The sequence below is a fragment of the Ceratotherium simum genome, chromosome 13 (assembly GCF_057802395.1).
Source record: "Ceratotherium simum simum isolate JZ-2026a chromosome 13, ASM5780239v1, whole genome shotgun sequence".
In the NCBI taxonomy this organism is placed as follows: Eukaryota; Metazoa; Chordata; class Mammalia; order Perissodactyla; family Rhinocerotidae; genus Ceratotherium; species Ceratotherium simum.
In genome coordinates this window covers 39,666,546-39,689,973 of record NC_141912.1, presented here as the reverse complement: position 1 = coordinate 39,689,973, position 23,428 = coordinate 39,666,546, and the positions used below count along the sequence as shown (strand labels likewise).

Here is a 23,428-nt window from a genome sequence, read left to right as displayed (position 1 = left end):
GAGGTATGAAGTGAGTGTTACCACACCAGGTCCATTTTGCGGCCGCCCAGAAAGCCAATCCCCGAGATGACGAGATTGCAGAGAGAGAGCGTTTATTAATCACAAGGGAGCCGAGTGTAGAAACGGGGGAATGAATCTCAAATCCGCTTCCCCGAAAATAGGGACTCGGGGATATTTATGGGGGAGGGGGCAAAGTGGTCTGAAATGATTGGAGGTGAAGAGAGCTGAGGTAGTTGATGATCTGCACAGGCGTAGTCAGGCTTCATGCCTCTTTGTAGGACGTAGGACGCATGTTCACAGATTGGCGGCATTAACATGCCCTGAGGGTGTTCCAACCTCTTGCCCTCTGAAGGGCCCAGTGATGGGTTGGTTGTCTCAATGTGGCCTGAAGTGGACAATGGGTTCAGTTCCTGAAAAAAATAGCTCAAATACCTATTACCATGGTGACCCCCGGCTCCAGGGTGATGTTACCTATAGGAACCTAGTGGGAGTCAGATAGCATATTGCCTAAACAGCACAGTTAACAATGGGTAAGTTTATCATGCAGATTTAAGTCCTCACCTTCCATTCTGATAAGTTTCTAGGTAGGTCATTCCCCTGGTACAGGGAAGAAGATAACCTTTGCAAATGGAGATTTTCTTTACAAATGTAAATGTGTCTCATAAAGGGCAACCAGGAACTAAGAATGAGCTTAGCACAGACCCACCTAGATACCTGGAGATGTCTGTGGTAATGGCCTGTTCTGGGGGCAGGCCTCCCATCCCAAACTCCTTTGGTTAGTTAGTTGGGGTGGAGGCCAAAGTGTCATTCAGGCAGAGACATTTTTTTTTTTTAATTTTTTTAATTGATGTCTTAATAGTTTATAACATTGTGAAATTTTGGTTGTACATTATTGTTTGTCAGTCACCGTATAAATGCCTCCCTTCACCCCTTGTGCCCACCCCCCACCCGCCTTGCCCCTGATAACCACCATACAGTTCTCTCTGTCCATGAGTTGGTTTATATTCCATGTGAATGAAATCATGTGTTGTTTGTCTTTCTCTTTCCGGCTTATTTCACTTAACAAAATACCCTTCAGGTCCATCCATGTTGTTGCAAATGGGACCATTTTGTCTTTTTTTATGGCTGAGTAGTATTCCATTGTATATATATACCACATCTTCTTGATCCAATCATCAGTCGAGGGACACTTGGGTTGCTTCCACTTCTTGGCTATAGTGAGTAATGCTGCAATGAACATAGGGGTGCATAAGCTTCTTTGGATTGTTGATTTCAGGTTCATTGGATAGATTCCCAGTAGTGGGATAGCTGGCTCATAGGGTATTTCTATTTTTAGTTTTTTGAGGAATCTGCGTACTGTTTTCCATAGAGGTTGCACCAGTTTGCATTCCCACCAGCAGTGAATGAGGGTTCGGTTTCCCACAACCTCTGCAACATTTGTTGTTTTCTGTCTTGGTGATTATAGCCATTCTAATGGGTGTAAGGTGATATCTTAGTGTAGTTTTGATTTGCATTTCCCTAATGATTAGTGATGTTGAACATCTTTTCATGTGCCAATTGGCCATCTGTATATCTTCTTTGGAGAAGTGTCTGTTCATTTCCTCCAGGCAGAGATATATTTTGAGGTGGACAATTCCGATCCCCCATAATTACTAGCTGCTTAATCATCAATGGCTAACTGTTTGCCGGTGTCGGGGGAAGAGGGAGAATCTCCCTCTGCCCTTTCCCTTAAGGTTCTTCTGGCTGGCCAAATAATCAACGAGACAGGTTAGCAGGAGAAAATAATACCAAGTTGAACAACATGTATACATGGGAGAAAGCAGGAACACTGCGTTTCTCAACACAATAGCAGAAATTCTCGTCTTAAATATAATTTTCAGCCAATGACAAAGGAGGATTTTGGGGGTGGGGGGGTCAGTTACAGGAGATTACCACTAAAGCACAGTAAACAAGAGTAAGGTTTATTATGTAGCTCAAGGCCTCACCTTCCACATTGACAAGTCACTAGAAATGAGCTCATCCCCCTCTCTTCTCCAAACAGAGAGGGAGATACCTTTACAAATGGAGATTTCCCTTATAAATGTAAATGATTGTCTGGCAACTCTTCGCAGGGTCATCCAGAGAATGTGGCCAGAGAGACAGAACTTCTGATAAGAGGGGCTTGTTGGTGCCTTTCCTATTGTAACATTTACCCTACGTTATCTTTACAGCCATCATGGTAGATCTGTTCCAGGAAGGAGCCACCATGTCAAATTCTTTAGGCAGTTAGTGGGGGAGGTCAAATGTCCCTAGAGAAAACAACCAAGGTAAAGAGAGAGATTTCAGGGTGGCCAAATCTTGATCTCCCACAGTCCCACCTTTGAAACTAAAAGTTTCACAGTCCTTTTGAAACTTAAAGAAGTTTCATAGTCCAGAAGCTGAGTTGGTAGGCTGTTTCATCTCACTGAACACATTTTTTTTGTCCTGATAATAGATCAGTTCAATTAAGTTCATTTTGGAAGGTGGTGATGCAGGTGGGCTCTCAAGGTTACGCCTATATTATGGAAGCAGGCAATCAAGTATTTAATAGAAGCATTTCTATGTAAACAAAAGAAAAACAAGGTTAATGGTTAGAGCAAGTTGTAAAGCAGTTTTTGAGTTCAGAGGACAGCCAGTGAAGAATTTTAGATGTCAGCGTCAAAGCATCTTTTGCAGTTTAAAATGTCTCTGATGATGTCATCAAGTAATCTCTTAAGTTTGTATCAAGTCCATCAGCTTCAGTTTGTAAGGCTTCAGGAAAAAGGGCAGGTTCAGTTTTCAGTGATTTCAAATGAAAATGATGGAAAAAATCAAAAACATTAGTTTGGACATCTGTAGCCAGATATTTCAGGAGACTAGAAGAAATCAGGATCTAGTCCAGTCAACAGATATAAAACAAAAACCTTAAAAGACAATTAACAAAACTAGGATCTAATATCCGCAAATTTATACTGAAATAGTTTTTACTGAAATATAATTTTTTTCTCTCTAAAATCGTCCTCATTTTTATTAAGATAGCCAAATTAAAACTAACTAGTTTGCAAAATAAGTCTAGTTCTAATAGAGTTGACCCAATTATTTACATAAGTACAGCAAGAATAGCAGTTGATTACATAGGCTCTTTTAAATCTGCTTTGCTGGAACTTTTTATAAGGAATCTCAGATTGAACTTCAAAAACCTCTCGAGGCCAGGAAAGGCAAGCCAAGGATTTTGTCATCAGACTTCGCCTGTAATACCTACAGATTTGGGTGAATTCCTCTCTTCCGAGGTTCCCCCAAAATGTTTCGAGATTCCTTGTACCTGCCAGATAAGTGACATTCTTTACTTATCCTGGTAAGTGCTGCTTGGAACATAAGGTACCAGGCCAATAGTTCCACGTGGCTTTATTCCATAAAGTCCAATCTTCATTCCTCAAAAGCTGTATGGTTATATTGCAAATATGATCTTCCAGTCACAACCTTGGTAATAGAACCAGTGTTTCCAATTGTGTCCTGTTATAAGGAGAACAGATTCTTATTGAACTTATGCAAATAACTATATTGCCATGAAAACAACAATACTCACTTACTAAGAGTTTCTAAATTTGAGGGATCAGGTAGAGAGAAAAAGATAAATATTTCAATTTTACTTACAAAAGTATCATTTACCAAATTGCTATAAGTCATAGCTAGCTCAGGAGAAAAGAGAAAAAGTTTTCCTTAAATCTGAAAAAACAAAACATTAAAAATTCAGCAGTACTTCAAATGAAAAATCATAAAAATTATAATCATCCTTCTCAGTTCATTCAGTCCTGTGTAATCCATTCTTGATCCCAGTCTTTTTGTTAGCAGCTTCATGAAGTTATCAGTCTCTCCATCAGATTTCTGTAATTTCTTTACCCAGTTCAGTTTTATGATCAGAAAGTTTATCAGAAGCCTGTACTTCAGTGTAAATGTCCGAGTCCTTTCCACGATTTTTTTGAAGTTGAAACATTTTGCAAAAGCATTAGAGCAAAGAAATGTCTGTAAACAAGACCTCAAAATGTCAATTGACAAAGAAATTTGGTTAATTTTGTGACGTACAACACTTTAAAATAATAATAACCAGAATTATGACTGATAATCAGGACAGATCAGCATTTCAGTAATGTTATACAATTTTAAAATACCTATATCAATAACATTTGCCCACATAATAGCACCTAAGCAGACTTATCATCACTTGTCTGACAATGCTTTCCATGTAATTTAACATACTGAATAAGCCTAATAAGTTAAGTATCTTTCTCCTTATAGGAAGAGAGCAAATTTCTTTGAGAAGTTCCAGGGCCCTTTGAAAATTCTCAAAGAAAAAAAGACTTAGTTTAAGATATGAATTTTGGTGGAGCTTGTCAAAAATATAAACAGTCAAAGCAAACAGAGCATTAACAGTCTAAAAAGCCTTAATAGAGAGACCTCAGTCTTTTGAACACAGGAAATTATTTTAACAGTTTTTTTTTTTTTTTTTGGTAGACTTACTCAAAGGTAAAGAAAAATCTTTTATAACCTCTTTATCAAGTTTAAGCAAATTATCCTTTTACGAGAAATTTCAATTTTGCACCAGCTTACTTCTGCTATTAAAACTCATTTACTTAATTAAATTCATTTCAATATTAGCCAACTTGACCATGCAAAAACTCCTTTTCCAGAATTCCTCTTCCACAAACCTTCTATAACTTTCTTTTTACATTCAGAATTTGTCCCATGTCTTTCTTTTCCCTTCTAGTACTTGAGGACAAATTTATCTTTCTTAACCAAACAAAATATTTCCATTCTTTGCACCTTCTTTATACATCTTACTTTCCTTGTACACGGACATATTTTTTTTAATTTTTCTTAATTTTCAATCACATATACTAATTAGAAATTTTAACCTTTAGAAACCTTAATTTGTAAGTAAAAACTAAGTAGACCATTATAAACTTTCTTTTACATAGTATCTTGTGGCTTGGAAAATTTATAAACACTTCATAACTTCTAGAAACATGTTACTTTATAGTACAGTCTTTTAATAAAACACATGTTTACCAATAGACCCAAAACACCTTTTAGTTTTCCTGTAATGAAAAGCCAAAAGTAGACAAATGTACATTTAGCAATCAATGTCTAATATCTTATCTTATTTGGAAATGATCTACTCAGAGAATTTTTATCATAAAATTTAGCAAAACTCTAAAGTTTTAAGTCACCAAAAAGAGTTTGGAAGCTGTAACCACCATAATACATAATTATGGTTTAAAGTTCACCCAACATTCATCTTTTTCACAACTATTTAGTTACTTATTCCCAATAATTATTTAGATTGCCTACAACACTTCATAAGACATCAGATAAAATTAGCCATCATTTAAATTACTATTTTTGTTAACCAGTTCTGTAATAGAAATAACATCAGTTTTTTCCTACAAAATTTCATGTAAATTTCATCACCTCTTATACCTTTAAACATAGTTATCATTAAAATTTTTATCAATAGGTCTTGGTCTTCTAATTTTGGACCAGGGAAGCATTCCCAGTCAGACATTTTAAAACATACTCAGGCAAAGTTGATGTAACCTCTTTATATAAAATTAGCTCAAACATTCCAACCTTTATAATCTTATTAACACTTACACTTTTACATGTTCTCAATTCAATTGTAACCTGAGTCAAGGTCTTAAGGCTAGTCAAATTTTTTCTTTCCTTTTTTTTTTGGCCTTTTTTCTTAGGTACCAATTAAACAATTATGTGAGAGCTCTCAAAAAAAATTTTTTTCCCCCAATTTAGAAGTTTTCCCAATTCAAAGGATCCGTCGTCTGGCCATTGACGAGTAGGATCTTCATTTGTATGTTTATTCCAATAGTGACTCAAACCAATAAGCCTTTTTAAGGAAAGACCGGAGGTAACGTTCCACGCTTAGAAGAAATTTACCATGGACGCAAGAGGCGTCCCTGGTGAGGGCACAGATGATGTAGCCCCCGTGATCCACAGAATTCACTCCCGAAGATATTCAGAGAAAGTAAAGACCTTTGTTGCACAGGCGGTAAGGATGGTGTAGTAAAAACGGTGTCTCCGGTCTCCCACAATAGTGTGGGACGCCTCCAGTCACAGACCCGCTAATCTGTGACACCGGGCAGGCGATACTGGAATGGGATTTTTCCAGCACTAACAAGCAACGAAGGTAAAGACGACAAAAGCCCTTATGGATTGGGCCTTTTATGACAAACTCCCCTGAGAACTTGGCACAGCCGGACAAAGAGACAGTTCGGAACCCCAGTCTACTGGACTGGCCACCAAGGTGCACCGCGGTAAATGCACCTTCCGTATGGTGGAGACCAAGGAGAAGATTCTCACTGGTCACAAAGCCAAGTTCTCAGGACACAGAACAAGACAGAGACTACCCTGGGAGGAAAAGGGATCAAGATCAAAACCAAGAGTACTCTACCAAATTTAAACCAAGAGTCACTAAAAGCCCAAGAAACTAGTTTCCCAAATATTTTCTCCTGCCAATCTAAATTTAGAAAGAGAAAAAAATTCTCATCATTTCCTTCCGCCGGACTCCGCAGATAGAGATTCCGGGAGGCTGACATGGTAAGAAGTCTTACCTTTTTGCTGGCTTTCGTCAGGCATTCCCGTATCTCATCATCTGCAGTAGTCCAGGGAGAAGGCAGGTCTTCCAGCCAGAGAAGGCAACTTGCCAGCCAGTGTGGATCCTGGCGACTATGCCAAAACTGTCGGGGGAAGAGGGAGAATCTCCCTCTGCCCTTTCCCTTAAGGTTCTTCTGGCTGGCCAAATAATCAACGAGACAGGTTAGCAGGAGAAAATAATACCAAGTTTAATAACTTGTATACATGGGAGAAAGCAGGGACACTGCGTTTCTCAACACAATAGCAGAAATTCTCGTCTTAAATATAATTTTCAGCCAATGACAAAGGAGGATTTTGGGGGTGGGGGGAGTCAGTTACAGGAGATTACCACTAAAGCACAGTAAACAAGAGTAAGGTTTATGTAGCTCAAGGCCTCACCTTCCACATTGACAAGTCACTAGAAATGAGCTCATCCCCCTCTCTTCTCCAAACAGAGAGGGAGATACCTTTACAAATGGAGATTTCCCTTATAAATGTAAATGATTGTCTGGCAACTCTTCGCAGGGTCATCCAGAGAATGTGGCCAGAGAGACAGAACTTCTGATAAGAGGGGCTTGTTGGTGCCTTTCCTATTGTAACATTTACCCTACGTTATCTTTACAGCCATCATGGTAGATCTGTTCCAGGAAGGAGCTACCATGTCAAATTCTTTAGGCAGTTAGTGGGGGAGGTCAAATGTCCCTAGAGAAAACAACCAAAGTAAAGAGATAGATTTCAGGGTGGCCAAATCTTGATCTCCCACACCGGTTTCATAAGTTTTGAGGTAACTTTGAAGTAACCAAGTGGAGATGAAAAGTAGGCAGTGGGATATAGGGATCTGGAATTTAGAGAAGAGATCTGTTAATATCTATATGGCCTTTTCTTGTTATTTTTGAGGACTTAAATATGCCAGGCGCTGTATTAGGTTCTGGGGATGTAAAGGTGAGTAAGACATTCATTCAGTCTTTGTTGAATGAATACGGGCACTGTGTTGTGGTTATTGCCCTCTGGGAGTTTACTTACCAACAAGACAGTAACAAAATCACTGTGTGGTATAATGGGGGCAGTGATAGAGGGAAGCAGAAGCTGATTCCAGAGTGTATAAAAGGGGCACCTGACCTAGACTGGCAACATCAGTGAAGGTTCTTGCTGAAGGGCATGAGGCCTATTCTGTGTCTTGAAAGAGGAGGCAGAGTTAGCCAGACAAGGGGAATATAAGAAGTGCCAGCAGTAAAAGCCTTGGACGTATGAGAGAAGAAGATGACATCTCAGAGAAGCCAACAACTCCAAATCCCTGGCTTTCATGGTAGGCTGGACCACTGGGAAGGCAATGTCTGTGCTGATGTTTTTATGGTGGTAGTGGAGAGACTCTTCTGTAGCCTTTTGGAAAGAGGGGAGAAGAGTATTCATGGCTGGAAGGGGCTTCAGAGAACATTTAGCCCTTTCTTCTCATTTACAAATAAGGTTACCAGTAGTCAAAGAGGAGAGCTGGCTTGCAGATACCTTATCAGCAAGTCCATGTCTCCCTGAGGCCAGGCTTCTTTAGCCCTTTACAGGAGCAGCATGCCCTTTGTGTATTTCCACATTCTCTCTGACATATTTATATGGAGAGAGAATGTCCTGGAAATCCCAGGAGGCTGCCATTGAGTAATGCAGGTCTCCATATGGGCTGTGTCTTTGAAGCTGATGCCAGCCTAGAGTTAGTTTTTCACTTGTGTGGCAGGGTGGACCTGTTCCTTCCTGAGTCTAGTCCTTTGAATTTAAACGGAGCATTTTCTCTGGACTGCCTATATTTGCACCCTCCCTCCATCTTTCTTTCTAACCACTTGTGTCTTTGTCCTTTTCTTCATCATGTGCTGGTAGCGAATAATAACAGTATAGTTGTGGTAGCGGTGCGAGTAGTGGTAAATATTTATTGAGCATTTATGATGTGCCAGGCATCATAGTAATTGCTTTACTTTACCTCATTTAATTCTACCAGCAACCCTCTGAGGTAGCATTTTATTATTACCACGTTTTACAGAAGAGAAAATGGAGGCTTAGAAAGAGGTTAAGTAATGTGTCAGAGGTTACACAGTAGTAAATGGTGGTGCCAAGGTTTGAACTCAGGCAGTGTGACTTTGGATAAGCTACTGCCTTTCCTAAGACAATCTCTAAAGCAGTGCTGTCTGTTGAAATATAATGTGAGCTACAAATGTAAGCCATGTTTGTAATTCAAACTTTTCTAGTAGCCGTGCTGAAAAAAAAAAAAATAGGTACAATTAATTTAAAAATATTTTTTAAGCCCAATATACCTAAATTATTATCATTTCAACATCTATTCAATATGAAAAAAATAAATGAGATATCTTACTAAGTCTTTGAAATACAATGTGTATGATACTCTTACAGCACATCTGAATTTGGACTAGCCACATTGCAAGTGCGCAATAGCGACATGTGGTGAGTGGCTACCATTTTGGTGAATGCAGCTCCAAAGGGAACAGGAAAGTGGTGAAAGTTCTGACTACCTTCTACTGCTTAGTCAGCCAGAGAGAGAAAAAACTCTGCTGAAAATCAGCGGATGAAGGAACTGAAAGGGGAGAAGGCAGAGCAGTAATTCCTGGGTCTGACCCAGTGAGCAGTGATGGGTAGAGAAGGGTTTTCTCTCCTATTGCCCTGAAGCTAGTAAGGTATCTTTTTTCTTGCCAAATTGAGACTCAGCATTTTCCCATATTGTTACTCATCGTAGTTAGTTTCCATGGTGGTCCTTTCCTTAAAGCATTTTGGGAATAAATAGGCATTTGTGATTGGCCATCAGATATTGTAACATTATTTCTATGGAAAAGACTTAATTCTAAGGCTTATAAATAACTTGTTTTTAGAATATCATCTGTTGTTAACTGTGGAGGAGGTGAGATTGGAGAGGAAATTGTAGTGATCATTTGCTTTATGATCTCCAAGTTACAACTGTTACAGCACAAGGAGAAGAGTAACTTTTTAGTTCATATTTATGGATAATGCTCATCACCTGTTACTTCTTCTCCCTATAGGTAGGCTCATAGTAAGGGTTCCCTAGTTATTTGTTGAGTTGAATATCAGCTGAGGAGCAGATATCCCTAGAACTGCTATTTGAATCGTTTCCTTCATGAACTTCCATTCTTAAACACTTGCTTCCTGTGGGTCCTACCCGTTATAAAAAGCAACAGCCTTATCCTAACAAACCAAATAACGTAGAAGTGTAGAAGGAATGGACAGCCCTGTCCATCCTCTGTTCTGAAAATGCAAACCTGTGCACTGCCTAAAAACACATCAACAGAAGTTTAATATATTTGTGTAATGGAAAAATAGAATAGTGATAAATCAGAGATTTTTCAGGGATTGTTAACTCTTAGGATTATACTGTTGTTAATGTTTATATAAATTCCGTTGAAGTATTTATAGAATGTACAGTTGAAAAAATCATAAATCATTAGCGACTTGGAGAACACCAAGAAAGGTGCTGCTTAATAATTAAGTGGTTTCGTAAGTTTAAAAATATTTGAAAAACATTATGAAAAGTGTGACATGGTAGTATAACCTTGGTTACTAAAGTGGAAATTAGGAAACCGAATACTTGCTGAATATTAGGGAGAGGGAGAACTTCTTCATGAAAACATTTGATTATAACTAGTTGAGAGATATTTTTAAGATAAGCACATATATTTTTATAATCAATTCCTGAGAATGACGTGGAGTCCCACATTTATGTCTACAACCTATGCTTAAATCATTTCATTTCAATGCAATATTTGTTTATTGAATGCTGTCCTTGTGGGACACCAGGGAGAAAGACCTAGTCACTGCTCTCCAGGGATTTGTGTTTTGACTCATTTTTAGCTAATTCTTAAAAATCTCTTATTTACTAAATTTCTTTTGGCATCAGTGTTTGCTCTTTTCTCCTCACATCGCTTCTCATCAAAGTGCAAAAAGTCAGAGATCATCTATATCAGTGTTTTCATTCTTTCCTTAAAAAAACAAAAAAACCTCCTGGAGCCGGCCTGGTGGTGTAGTGGTTAAGTTGGGCGTGTTCTGCTTCAGCCGCCTGGGTTTGCGGGTTCGGATCCCAGGCACGAACCTACGCCACTCATCAAGCCATGCTGTGGTGGTGACACACATACAAATTAGAGGAAGATGGGCACAGATGTTAGCTCAGGGCCACTCTTCCTCAAGCAAAAAGAGGAAGATTGACAACAGGTGTTAGCTCAAGCCTAATCTTCCTCACCAAAAAAAAAAAAAAAAAAGCCACCTCCTTTTGATAAATGTAAATAGCTCATCATCTTTTTTGTTTCCACTTTTTAAAATTTCTTGAAATATCATTTATATAAAAGATAAATTGATTCTTGTTTTAAAAGAAGGAAACAGGGGCCAGCCTGTTGGCATAGCGGTTAAGTTCATGTGCTCCACTTCGGCAGCCCTGGGTTCACAGGTTCGGATCCTGGGTGTGGACCTACACACCATTCAAACCATGCTGTGGCGTCCCACATACCAAAAAAAAAAAAAAAAACAAACAGAGGAAGATTGGCATAGATGCTAGCTCAGGGCTAATCTTCCTCACCAATAAATAAATAAATAAATAAATAAATAAATAAATAAAAGAAGGAAACACTTCAGAAGTACATTGAGTTTACACATAAAACTTCCTATTCCTTCTCTGTCGTCCCCTCACTCCCACTCCCCTCCCTGGACCTCACTGCTGTTAACAGTGTGATGTGTGTCCTTGCAGTCCTTTTTCCATCTATATATTTACTTAATTGGTTAAGTAGGTATTAAGTGCCTTCTTAAATATATACATACACACATATATATTTTTTCATAAATGAATCCTATTTTACTGAGGCCTGCTCTTTTCTCTTACTGTGTTTTGGAGTTCCAGTTAGGACATTCAGATCTATTCCATTCTTATTAATGGCTGCATCGTCAGGATGCGTTAAATTTATTTTCCACTTGCCATATTGATGGACATTTAGTCCCCTAGCTTTTTCCTATTACAAGCAATGCTGAATTAATAACCTTAGAAGTACAATTGCATGGTTATAGGAAATGTATATTTAAAAATTTGACAGATTCTGCCAAACTGACCTCCAAAAAGCTGAACCAGTGTATAGTTCCAGTATGTAAGAGCATTGTTTCATACATATATGATTTAGTTATAGAGTTTTAGAACTGGAAAGGACCATGGGATGCAGCCCAACCCCTCCCACCCCATTTCCAAGGTAGAAACTGAGTCTTGGGGACTTGAAATGATTTGCCCAGATCTTACCCAGCAGAACTATGAGTACTTCCCAGTCTCTGATCTGTGTTCCCTTGGAGGCATCTTAGTTTAGATACATTTTATATTGCAAGGTTCTACTATACTGTTTATCTGTTTCTATCTCTTCTTCTCTGCTTTTACTCAAACTTCCTTTCAGTCTCTCATTTTCTGATAGTGCCCCAAGACTCCTGCCCTTGCCACCTTGTCTGCATGGAACATCTTTCATTTAATATCCTTAAAAAGCTGCCTTCTTCCACTATTTAAAACCCACCCTATCCATGGGGTGTATGGGTTGCTTTAGATTTACCCATGGGTACTGTGTAGCAAAGGAAGTGTCTTATGAGTCTTGTTTCCTCAGCAGCAGGTGACCCCACCCTGTTGGCCAAGTAAAACATAAGCTTCTTTGTTTACAAACTCAGAGAAGGAAATAGACTGCAGGCATCAAATGATCAAATGTAGCAGCACATTTCTGCCACATTTGATCATTTTATGTTTGTCAGATAATGTGAGGCCATTTCAATTAAATGAAATCCAACTTAACATTAAAAATTTATTAATCACAGTTTAGTTTTTCATTTAGAAATGACCTTCAGAAAGTATTCTGCTTAAAGAATATAAATAGATTCTCTTCCTCTTGTGTCAATATATTTATTCCTAAGGTGCCTGCATCGTAGGCTTGTTTCTCTGATAAAGGCGTGGTCCTAGTATCTGTCTTTTCTTGATGGGCTATGAGAATTTGTGTCGGTGACATCCCAAGTTGGTGCTGTAGCTGAGCTGGTCATGTATCAAGATTATGACTTTAGGTAAAGAATCAACTGATGAAATTCTAAGGAACAGAGATCAGCCTTGATGCATATTTTGATCACGACAAAAGAGATAGAATGCAATATTAGATGTGAATTAAATTTGGTCCATGAATGTTGTTGAAAACCGAGGATAGCAGTCTAATCATAAACTCATCAATTATTCAGTAGCAGCTTGGGGGTATTACTGCACAGAATACAGAAGACCATCCACTACCCTTGAGAGTTCTTGTTCTAAAACAGAAGAAAAAAACAGACATTATTCTCTTTTTTTTATGGGTTTTATTCTTCCACAGCGTAAGTGAAGTTTATACGTGCACCAGAAGAGGGTGAAAGGCAGGCCACATATTTGTTTATTCATGGGGGTTTGTGGAAAATCTGGGGTAAGATTAAGTTTGGAACATGAAAAGGTGACGGTTTTACAGGAAAAGTTTGTTTTCCTAATCTTAAGAGACATAGACTTTTTGAACTTTTTGCCTAAATTTTTCTGTTCCTAAAATGAAAGTTATTTGCTTGGCTATGTACTGTTCATGCCCGTATTCTTACATACACACTGTAGATTTGGCTTTGGCTGTAGATTTACATCAGTGGCTGTTATTTGGACAGTAACTCCTAGACTACGTGAGGATAATTATGTCTGAGTGAGTTTCATTCTTTTTTTTCCTTTTTCATTGCAGTAGAGAGTGGTATGTTGGAGGAATAAAGACAATGCTCAAAAAGCTGAAGGAAAGAGATTATATAGGGGAAGAAAACTAGAAGGAAGACTAGTATAATTTGTGAACATTTCCTTTAGATTATGTGCTAGAATGGCCACAAATAAACTTATAAATCAAGATTTTAGGTGGACTAATTTCTCAGATTTGATCTTTTTTTCTATTTCACCATTTCACGGAAAATAGCCAAGATATCGGGGTTTAACAAACTGCTTCAAAGTATGCACAGTAGAACATTTTTATAACATCTACAAATGAAAAGCCAATTTCCTTTACACAGACAATAATGCAAATGTTCACAGTAGCTTTGCTACAAAGGAATTAAATTGTTGCAATTGATGAGTCCACTGCTTTAATGGGGAGTTCATGCTATAATAACCTTTATTAATTAGGAAAATATCATATAATTTAAATCTAGGCAAGAATATTACAGACTCGTAAGTTGCCACTGAAGAAATTAAACAGAAATGGCTTGTCCTATATTTTCAAATATTATTACAACTAATAACCTCTGCATTCATCATGACTTTTTCATTGTTTTTTGGCTCTAGGTGCATATATTTTTCTGTTCCCAGCATACAGTTCATGCAGTTTTCAGTGGACTTGGGCCCAGTAAGGCTGAGAACCTGAGAAAGGATAGTTATATAAACTCTGAGATCTGTAAGTGATAGCCACTTAGAGTTGCAGTCTGTGACTTGTTCCTAAAAAGTCATCCCATCTTGTAGAATGTTGTCTTACAGGCAGTTATACAGCGGAACAAAAAAGAGCTGAGAGACCAAGGGAAGGTTGGTGGCTGGATAACGTAGGTCTTTGGGTAAATGTTCAGAATTTAGGTTAATAAAATCTGAGTTTCTGTACCGTATTTGTTTCTGAAGCATAAGCTCAACAAGGTACTTTGTAGGGAAGAAAGAAGAAGAAGCAAGCTTCAGTATTTGGGGAAACTTTAAAACATAATAGAATGAAGCTCGCTTGGGTCATTTTATATTGATTTCTTCTAGGATATCTGATTTGAATGCTTTTTTTGTTTGCAAATATTTGGGAAAGATTGTTTTAATTAAAGATTGGATCTAGAGAAACTGAAGAAGGCTTGAATAGAAAATAAAAGTAATACTGCAAGTTATGTATTGGGCTGTTTTTGCCTGGCGAGTCTTAGATATTTTGTGATTGAATAATAGAGTAGCTTCTCCCAGCCACCACAGAATTAGATATCATTGCCAAACTGAGCCAGAAACATTGCCTAGTCTAGGAGAACACTTCTCAAAGATGGCCCAAGGCCACTGGTGGGCCCTGATCAAAAAATATTGGCAAATTTCAGGTGATCTCATAGTCTTTCATTTATATATATCCTTTGGAAATTACTACTAACTAATCAAGTGAAGCATTAAGGGTATGCAAAATGTGGCATTCATAAGTACACATTAGCATAATACTAGAGAGAAAGGATTCTGATTTAGTATTCTACTAAGAAGTCTGGCTGCTATGCAATCTGTAGCAACGTTGCAAAGCTTGTAGTCCACATATTAACATGCATGCATTGTTCGAGTTATTTTACATTTTTGGAAAGATACATATCGTCAATGTTTGTTGAGTTGATTGTGCTTTTCAGTTGTTTCTATTCTTGTTTTTTTATTATAAATTACTGTTTAGCCTTATCATTATCAATTTAATTTGTTATAGGTTGTTCAGTTAACCCTGTAGCATATATTGATGCATGTTGTATTAACAATATTCTTGGTCTGTAATTTTTCAATAACTAGAGTTTAACTGCATTGCAGTTAAAATATGAATTATTCTCTCCATATTAGTAAAGCAGATGTGTATGTAGTCTCCAAAAGTTGGCTTGGAAAATAACACTTCATTCTTATCACCCATGGCATATTTTACCTGGTCTGAATAAGGATGTGTTAAAAAAGTTTGAGACTTGCTGGTATGAGGAGCTAGTTGGCAGGTCTAGGAGTCAGAGTTAAAATCATATCTGGTTTCTTCCATGTCACTACAGCATAGCTCTTATAAGTTCAGGACCTTGAAAGACCTTGGTTTGAATCTGCTATTTATTGTCTGTGTCCTTGGACAAGTTGCCTGATCTTGTCTGTCTCAATTTCCCATCTGTAGAATAGGATAAAAAAACAGTATCTACTTAATCCAGTTCTTTGAATATTACATGAGATGTGTGTATAAAATGCCTAGGACTCTGCCTGGGTTATAGTAAATCCTCAATAAATAGTAACCATTATTATTAGATGAGAAGTACTTTCTGTGTCCTGACTGCAAAATGGTTAATTTGCTACTAGATTGTAATTTTGTGTTAAGCTTCTTTTTGTGTTAAAACATTCAACTAATATTTATTTATTCAACGTATGTTTTAAAGCCCTCTGTGTGGAGGTTCATTGTTAATAACAGTGTATGTTTCAAATGATCTTCATGATTATTTCAAATTTGGGGGTCACTTTTTAACTGAAATATATTTGACATATAACATTGTAAATTTAAGGTGTACAACATGTTAATTTGCTACATTTATATATTGTAATATGATTGCCATTGTAGCCATAATTAGCACTTCTATCACATTACATAATTATCATTTCTTTTTAGTGGTTGGAATAATTAAGTTCTAGTCTCTTAGTAAGTTTGATGATTATTATACAGTATTGTTGTCTATATTCATTATACTGTGCATTAGATCTCTAGGACTTACTGGGGAGTCTCCTTCTTATAAAATCTGATTACTAAGAGTAGAGTTGCCATAATGGCCATTTTCTTGTGGTTTGTGTTGGCACTGTTACATTTTCTTGAATCAGTGGTTTCCTTGCAGGAACCTTTTTTAATCCACTTGTCATTTTGTGAGCACTAATTTGGAAATTCATATAAGTAGACACAGGTAAACCTGATACTTCCCTTGAACGCATGAGGACACTACCTTCAGCTCTGCCTCTGTGGAATTCCCACTCTTCTCTCAAGACACCCATTTATCTTATGAGACAAGTGACTGTTTTTGACATACAGATCATGAGAGGGAGGCAGTGTCCATCCACATATTAAATATTACTAAAGATTAATTTTTTTCTAATTTTTCTAGGTTAATACATATCAATAGAAGTTTTAAGGTTTTCTTCCCAAATGTGTGTGGTTTGTATTGCACTCTCCCTCGGATGTGAGCACCCTATTTTGGAAAGCAAGTAGCCAGTTATCAGAATAGTAACTCTTATTCTGATACAAGAGTCTAACAGATAATTTTCTGAGTTCCTGTTCATTTAATATTGTGTTTAGCGTAGTTGTAGTTGTTTTGGTATAGTACTTATGGAAAATAACTGTATTTGACTTTCTAAAAATCATAAAATCATGGCCTGCTAGTTCTAGAATTGACATTATTTGTCATCTAGTCCTACCTTGCTCAGTAGATAGTAGACAATGAGTTCTTCAAAGGTAGTGACTTTATCTTTTATTAATCTTTGTGTTTCTGTCACCTAGCACTGGACCTGTATGGTACAGAGAGCTCTATAAATCGTTTATCAAATGAATTATATACAGATGCAGAAACTAGTTTGTCCCTTGGCAAAGATATGGAGAATAAATGTGGTAATTGGTAAATGGAGTTACATACACTCTCAATAAGATAATCTTGTCAAATATTTTGTTACGATACAGTTCTGTAGTGTTCCAAGCTGAGCATTTCTATAAATATTTATTTATAAACATATAAAATCATAGAGTGACAAGAATTTGGAGCTGGACTGGACGTTGGAAATCATTTAATCTTTTCCAGAGAAAAAAATTTCAGGAATCTTGAAAATAGAAAATGCCCATGAACTCCAGTCATGGTTCTCACTGTAGCACTTTACTGCCCAGGTATTATCACTCTTCTGCAGGGTTTAAAATTGCATTTGCAAAATATCACAATCAAGGTTATATCTACCAGTATGGTCAGTCTACACCTGTTTATTCAAACTTTTGGATGACAAGGGTAGAGTATATATCAAAACAAGTGCGGTATCCTTCCCATGAGAAGGTAGAATGTGATTTTTTGAGTGTTTAAGATGCAGACAGGACATCATTTATCTCCCCAAGCAATATTAATTTAAAGTTTAAGGAATACTACTTCAAATTACACACCACATGGGTACCAAGAGCAGAAAGAAATTGCTAAACCATATGCTTGTAAATGCCATCTCTTTCCTCAAGAGGAAAATCATTTATATTTTGCAATTAAAGAGCAGAAGGTCTTTTTTCCCATAAAGGCCTTTCAGTCAGGAAATATACGGGGCGGAGAGGGCTTCCCAGGGAACATTTATATAGCATTCAAGGACTCATTGGCATCTCCACCTGGTGGAACTTTGCTCTTTGTCTATTTCCTGATTAAACTCTGGAGAATAAATGTTAATTCTAAAAAATGTGGTAAGCCCTTGTTAAAGAAAAGTTTGTAAACAGTTTTGCTAGAAGTGAGCTTTAGAAATCGATATTTAGGTCGACTTGGTTTTTTCAGACTCCTGAAGAGGCAGTTATAACATTACAACATTATGAATACATATGGTACTCTCACTTTATTGATGGACATTGTTTATTATTTTGGTTAGAACAAATTGGTGTGGGTTTCTTATTGCATAATAAGCAGTCAGTAACCCTGAGAATTTTATTACTGCTGGTTTAGTCATTTTTTTGATTTTTGATGCATTTGAATTCATGAATGTTAACCAATCACAAAAAGAAGTGTAGTTTCTATACCACCATCACTGGTAAATAAATCCATATGAAGTCCCAGAACCCTTAACTAATAATTGTATGTAGTATCATGAATGATACTGTATCCTGGTTGATGTATTCCTGCCCTCTCTTAGAGTAAGTCCCTGTTCCCCCTGCCTTCCTGCACTTCTCATTCCTCCCACCTTGAAGGAACAGCTTGAGGGAATAGATTGCCCTTGCTCTGTCCTGTGAACATCAGCAAGTTTAGGCTCTGGGGCTGTCAACAGGACCAAATCTCAGAGCACTTTGTTTGCATCTGAGAAAATCTGCCTTAAGTCTAGAAAAAGTCATACTGAAAATTTCTAAGGTGAAGATCGTTAGTTGGGATGTATGAGATAAGAGTGTTCTAATAGGCCATGCTGCCCGGGTATCTGATATTCATTACTTTTTGCCTGTCCTAGTATAATGAACTTTTTGTCGTTGCCTTCAAGTTGTTAATTAATTTTTATCTGTGGAGATAATGTATAGTCCCTCTGCTCACCACTCTGTCTTGGTCACTAAGTCAGGTTCTACTGGTTGTGGTAAATTAAAACACTTGCTGTCTCGTACACACACTAATTTACTTTGTAATTTTAGTGGCCAAAGTTATTGAAATATTTGTACATGGTTTTATTACAAATAAGAAATGCTTGTTATTAAAATTTTGAACATTAAAGAAATATGTAATGCACTGTGTAAAATTTTTCCCACAACCCTGATCCGTTGGGTTAACCCTTGTTACCAATTTGGTGTTTGCTTTTTATTTATTTAACAAAATAAAATTGTACTGTAATACTGTTTTGTAGCTTGCCTTTTTGCATGTAAATATATATATTGAGGATTTTTTTTCAGTATCAGGAGTGTCTGACGTTATTCTTTTTAAATCATCGTATAATATTCCATTGTATGGACTTGCTATTATTTGTTTATCCAGTTCCTTTTAAATGGGCATTGAAGTTTTTTCCAATTTTTTACTGTTACAGAAGGTGCTGAAGTTGACATCCTTATGTATTTAATTTTGTGCTCATGTGAATATCCAGCTTACTTTTTTCAAAATGGCTAGCCAACATCTTTTATTGAAAAAAATCCATATTTTCTCCCACTAAATTGAAATGCTACATTTATATATATACTGAATTCCTATGTCTACTTGGGTTTATTTCTGGACTAATATGTTCTAATGATCTATCTAATATAACGTTGTTTAATTGCTTTAATTATGATTTGCTTTCCTGTCCAGTAAGCTGGCCCCTCTCGTTGCTCTTCTTTTTCAGCATCTATGCCAGATCACACACTTATTCTTCCAGATGAACGCTCTACTCCAGCTTACTTTAAAAACTCTGTTATGATTCTGATCAGGATTACTTTTAGTTCGTCTGTTAATTAGAACTGTGTCTGAAAGCTTAAAAAACCTCTTGATAAATATAAAATTCTCACTTCTCATTCTCAGTGTTCTAATATGTGTGCCCGTTTATCAATTTTGTTTAACCATATGTCCCTACCAAGAATGTTTTGTTAAATTTTTTCTGTTACTAAAGTATTGTTTTTGTTCACAATATAAAGTACAATAAAATAACAAATACACTTTTTTCACATGGTGGTTTAGAGATGATTGGTCTCTTTACAACATTGGATCTTCCTATCTCCCAACGCTCTATGTCTCTTCATTTATTTTTCTTAAATCCCTTAGTAGAGTTTTATAGTTTCCTTTACATGTTCTGTGAGTTTATTCCTAGGTATTACATGTGTTTTGCAGTTATAAATTGCCAATCTTTTCCCTTATATTTTCTAGCTGGTTGTTTTTGATAAGGAAGGATACTATATATTTTCATATAATAATTTTATGTGGTCACCTTAGTGAACCTCCTTTATTTTCTCTCATATTTTTTCAGTTGATTCTTATGGATTTTTCATGTAGGCAATCAGATTATCTGCAAATAGTGATTATCTTGCCTCTTTGTTTCCTAATCCATTTGCCTTTAACTTGATTTTCTTAATTGCGTTGTCATTTGTTCCTGAAAAATGTTAATAGTGATAAGAGTAGATGTCCTTGTTTTATTTCTGAACTTTCTAGGGAGGTTTCTTGTATTTTATTAACCAGATGCTTACATCTGTTACAGTTAGGTTGCGTATGTGTGTACCAAGTTAAAGAAGTATCATTTTATTTCTATTCAGTTAAAACTTTTTTCTATAAATTTTATTAATGATTGTTTAAAAAGGTATTCTGCTTTTATTGAGCTAATTATATGTTTTTTTCCTCCTTTGACCTTTTAATTTGATGACTTGATTTTTCCTAATATTCATCTGTCCTTGGAATTGACCCACTTTGTCATGAATCCTTCTGCTTAATTCTGTTTCGCAATATTTTACATAGGATTTTTTTTCATTTATACTGGTCTTTGAGATTGTGGGTGTGGTCACATCTTTGTGTCAGGATTATATTGGCTTCGTAAGAAGCAGCAGAAAACTTTACTTCTTCCCATAAGCACAGGAATGCTTTAGATAACGTTGGAATTATCTGATCCTTGAAGTTTTGAAGAAACCTGTCCATAAAACTGTTTGGATCTGGCATACTGGGAGGTCAAGGGTCAGGAGTACGTTTGGGCAGAGAGGTGGGTTATATTCTTAGTATCCCTTTCCTCTATCCAAATCTAGGATTAAATAAGCGTATCAGATAGGTTTTTAGACTCCTTGTTTTCAGTGCTTTTGGTAAGATTATTAGATCCCCTGGTTGTTTCTGGAGCTATACAGAAAAAGTTAACATAGCAGGACTGAACTGCTGTCTTAAGAAAGGCCTGCTTGCAAGGTGGCCCGTGTCTGGCATCTGGGGACTTAGATTATAGAACGCTTCCTGCCATTAATTGATAAGAGTGGCTCACTTAAACTGTTTGTACAAACAGTATGGTTTATGTTGAACACAGCTTTCCTTCTGGGAGTCTGGGATTTGGATACGTGCCAGGCAAAGGCTACCTAGGAACAGCCCTCATTAAACACCCTGGGCATTGAGTCTTTAACAAGCTTCCTGGTTGGCAACATTTTATGAGTTGCTGTCACAGCTTGCTGGGAGAATTAAGCCCATCCAGCGTAACTCCGCCAGCCCTGGTGCTCTAGTGGTTAAGATTCTCTCTTGCTCTCACCGCTTCAGCCGAGGTTTGTTCCCCGGTCAGGAAACCACATCACCTGTCTGTCAGTTATCGTACTGTGGTGGCTGCATGTTACTGTGATGCTGAAAGCTATGCCACTGGGATTTCAAATACCAGCAGGGTCATCCATGGTGGACAGGTTTCAGTGGAGCTTCCAGACAAGACAGAGTAGGAAGAAGGACCTGGCCACCCACTTCCGAAAAATTGGCGGTGAAAACCCTATGAATAGCAGCAGAGCATTGTCTGATAGAGTGCTGGAAGGTGAGAGGATGGCACAAAAAGATGGGATAGGGTTTTGCTCTGCTGTCCACAGAGTCGCTAGGAGTCAGAATTGACTAGATGGCACTAACAACAACAAGAAAATGCAACTCCATTGGGAGAGGACCCTTTGGAAACTTATGTTTGGTTTCCCCCAGACTTTGCCCCATGTGCTTTTTCAAAACCTTTGCTGATTTTGCTTTGGATTCTCTTGCCGTAATCAGTCACAACCGTTGAGTACAATCATATGCTGAGTCGCGAGAGTCCGTTTCACATGACAGGCCAAAACAGTGATATTAGAAGGCAGTGGCAGAGTAATACAATATAACTTTAAAAAAACTACTATAACCATGTCATTATAACTGTGGAAACAATCTCATGGAAGGTAGAAAATTTGTCCAAGATCACATGTGTCGTTAGTGGCAGAATAAGTTTTGAAGCTTAAGAAACAATTCAGTAAACAGTTTTACTCCATGAACTTTAAAATGTTTTTCCAATTTTATTTATCGAATTAAAATTGGTGGTTTAAAAATGAACTTTATTGATATATGGTTTCTAAAACATGCTTTTTAAAATGCAAGTAGGTGGACCCAAACTATCAGTTTGTAGATCGGCCTAGGGCATCGGGTGAAAATATTTTCTGCATACAAACTGTGGCATTGGTAACTTTGTTAGCACCATTTGCCTCTTTGCAGTAAGATTCAAAATGGAATCATATCCTAAGTGAATTTTCTCAGCGGATATCTTGTTTGTATATTTGTGCACCTGAGTAAGGGATGTGAACCTAGAACAGCAGAGTCCGAATCAGTGGCTCTTTTCCAGGCTGCTCATTAGAATCATTTTAGAGTAGTGGTTCCACATTCCAGACCAATAAATCAGAATCTCTGATGGGTAGGGCTCAAGCATCTTTTTTCTTTTTTTTTAAGCTCCCATGTTATTCCAAGGTGTGACAAGCTCATTGAGAATCACTGGTCTAATTAAAATTATTTCTATATGCCAATAAAAATTGTGTTTATTCTATACTAAGTGGCTATTTTCTGTACCTGGCAATATTTGCTTTATGTCTCTGGTTGGAAAAGCATAATTAAAATTAAAATTTAGCAAAATGAAATTGTTTTAATGAAGTACAGATCTGGAGAACCTATTAAGAAAGATATTTATATAGTATTAGTGTTTATTATGTATCAGTTGAAGAATCATAGATTTACCTTTGAGTAGTTAACCAGAAATCAATCATTGTCCATCAAAAGTCATTTAGTAGGCCGGTCCCATGGCTTAGCAGTTAAGTGCGCACGCTCCGCTACTGGCGGCCCCCGTTTGGATCCCGGGCGTGCACCAACACACCGCTTCTCGGGCCATGCTGAGGCTGCGTCCCACATACAGCAACTAGAAGGATGTGCAACTATGACATACAACTATCTACTGGGGCTTTGAGGGGGGGAAAAAAAAGGAGGAGGATTGGCAATAGATGTTAGCTCAGAGCTGATCTTCCTCAGCAAAAAGAGGAGGATTAGCACGGATGTTAGCTCAGGGCTGATCTTCCTCACAAAAAAAAAAAGTCATTTAGTAAATCATCTGAGTCTTACTCATGACCTGGATAAAATTTTAAGAATATTATACTGGGTATATACATTGCATCCTTTCAGCGAGGGAAACTGTTTTGTTTATCATGCACCATCATTGAAATACTAGATTAGTGATGTGAGAGTTTGTGTTGAAGAGGAATGAGATTTTGGTACCAGTAATCAGGTACCAGTAGCTTTCAGAATTTCATGACTGACATTGGAGATGACCGTGTTATTTTGAACATTGATTGGGTAACCCAGCCAGAAAACAAAACAGTCTGACCCTTTGTCTAGAGTACAGTCAATCCTTGAT

General features: G+C 37.2%; 1 protein-coding gene and 1 long non-coding RNA gene across 9 annotated transcripts in view; one reads left to right on the top strand and one right to left on the bottom strand.

Annotated features, from left to right (window-relative positions):
• The window catches only part of BTBD9 (BTB domain containing 9), a 400,982-nt gene that overhangs the window by 22,528 nt on the left and 355,026 nt on the right, over positions 1-23,428 (top strand). For 6 of the 8 annotated variants that reach the window (XR_015554129.1, XR_015554125.1, XR_015554126.1 and 3 more), the window contains exon 1: positions 7,470-7,584. The exons of 1 other annotated variant lie outside the window; for it this stretch is intronic. Coding sequence is in view for 3 of the 7 variants with exons in the window: in XM_087438547.1 (XP_087294673.1) it covers positions 7,549-7,584 (36 nt within the window). In the remaining 4 variants the exon portion in view is untranslated. Of the gene's footprint in view, positions 1-7,469; positions 7,585-7,613; positions 7,949-23,428 lie in introns of those variants that run through there. One more of the 8 variants, XR_015554127.1, reaches the window with a different exon arrangement.
• LOC147915698 (uncharacterized) lies at positions 1,941-7,426 on the bottom strand. Its single transcript, XR_015554130.1, has 2 exons — positions 6,621-7,426; positions 1,941-4,020 (listed from the first exon to the last, which is right to left on the bottom strand). It is a non-coding gene; the product is annotated as an uncharacterized LOC147915698 (long non-coding RNA).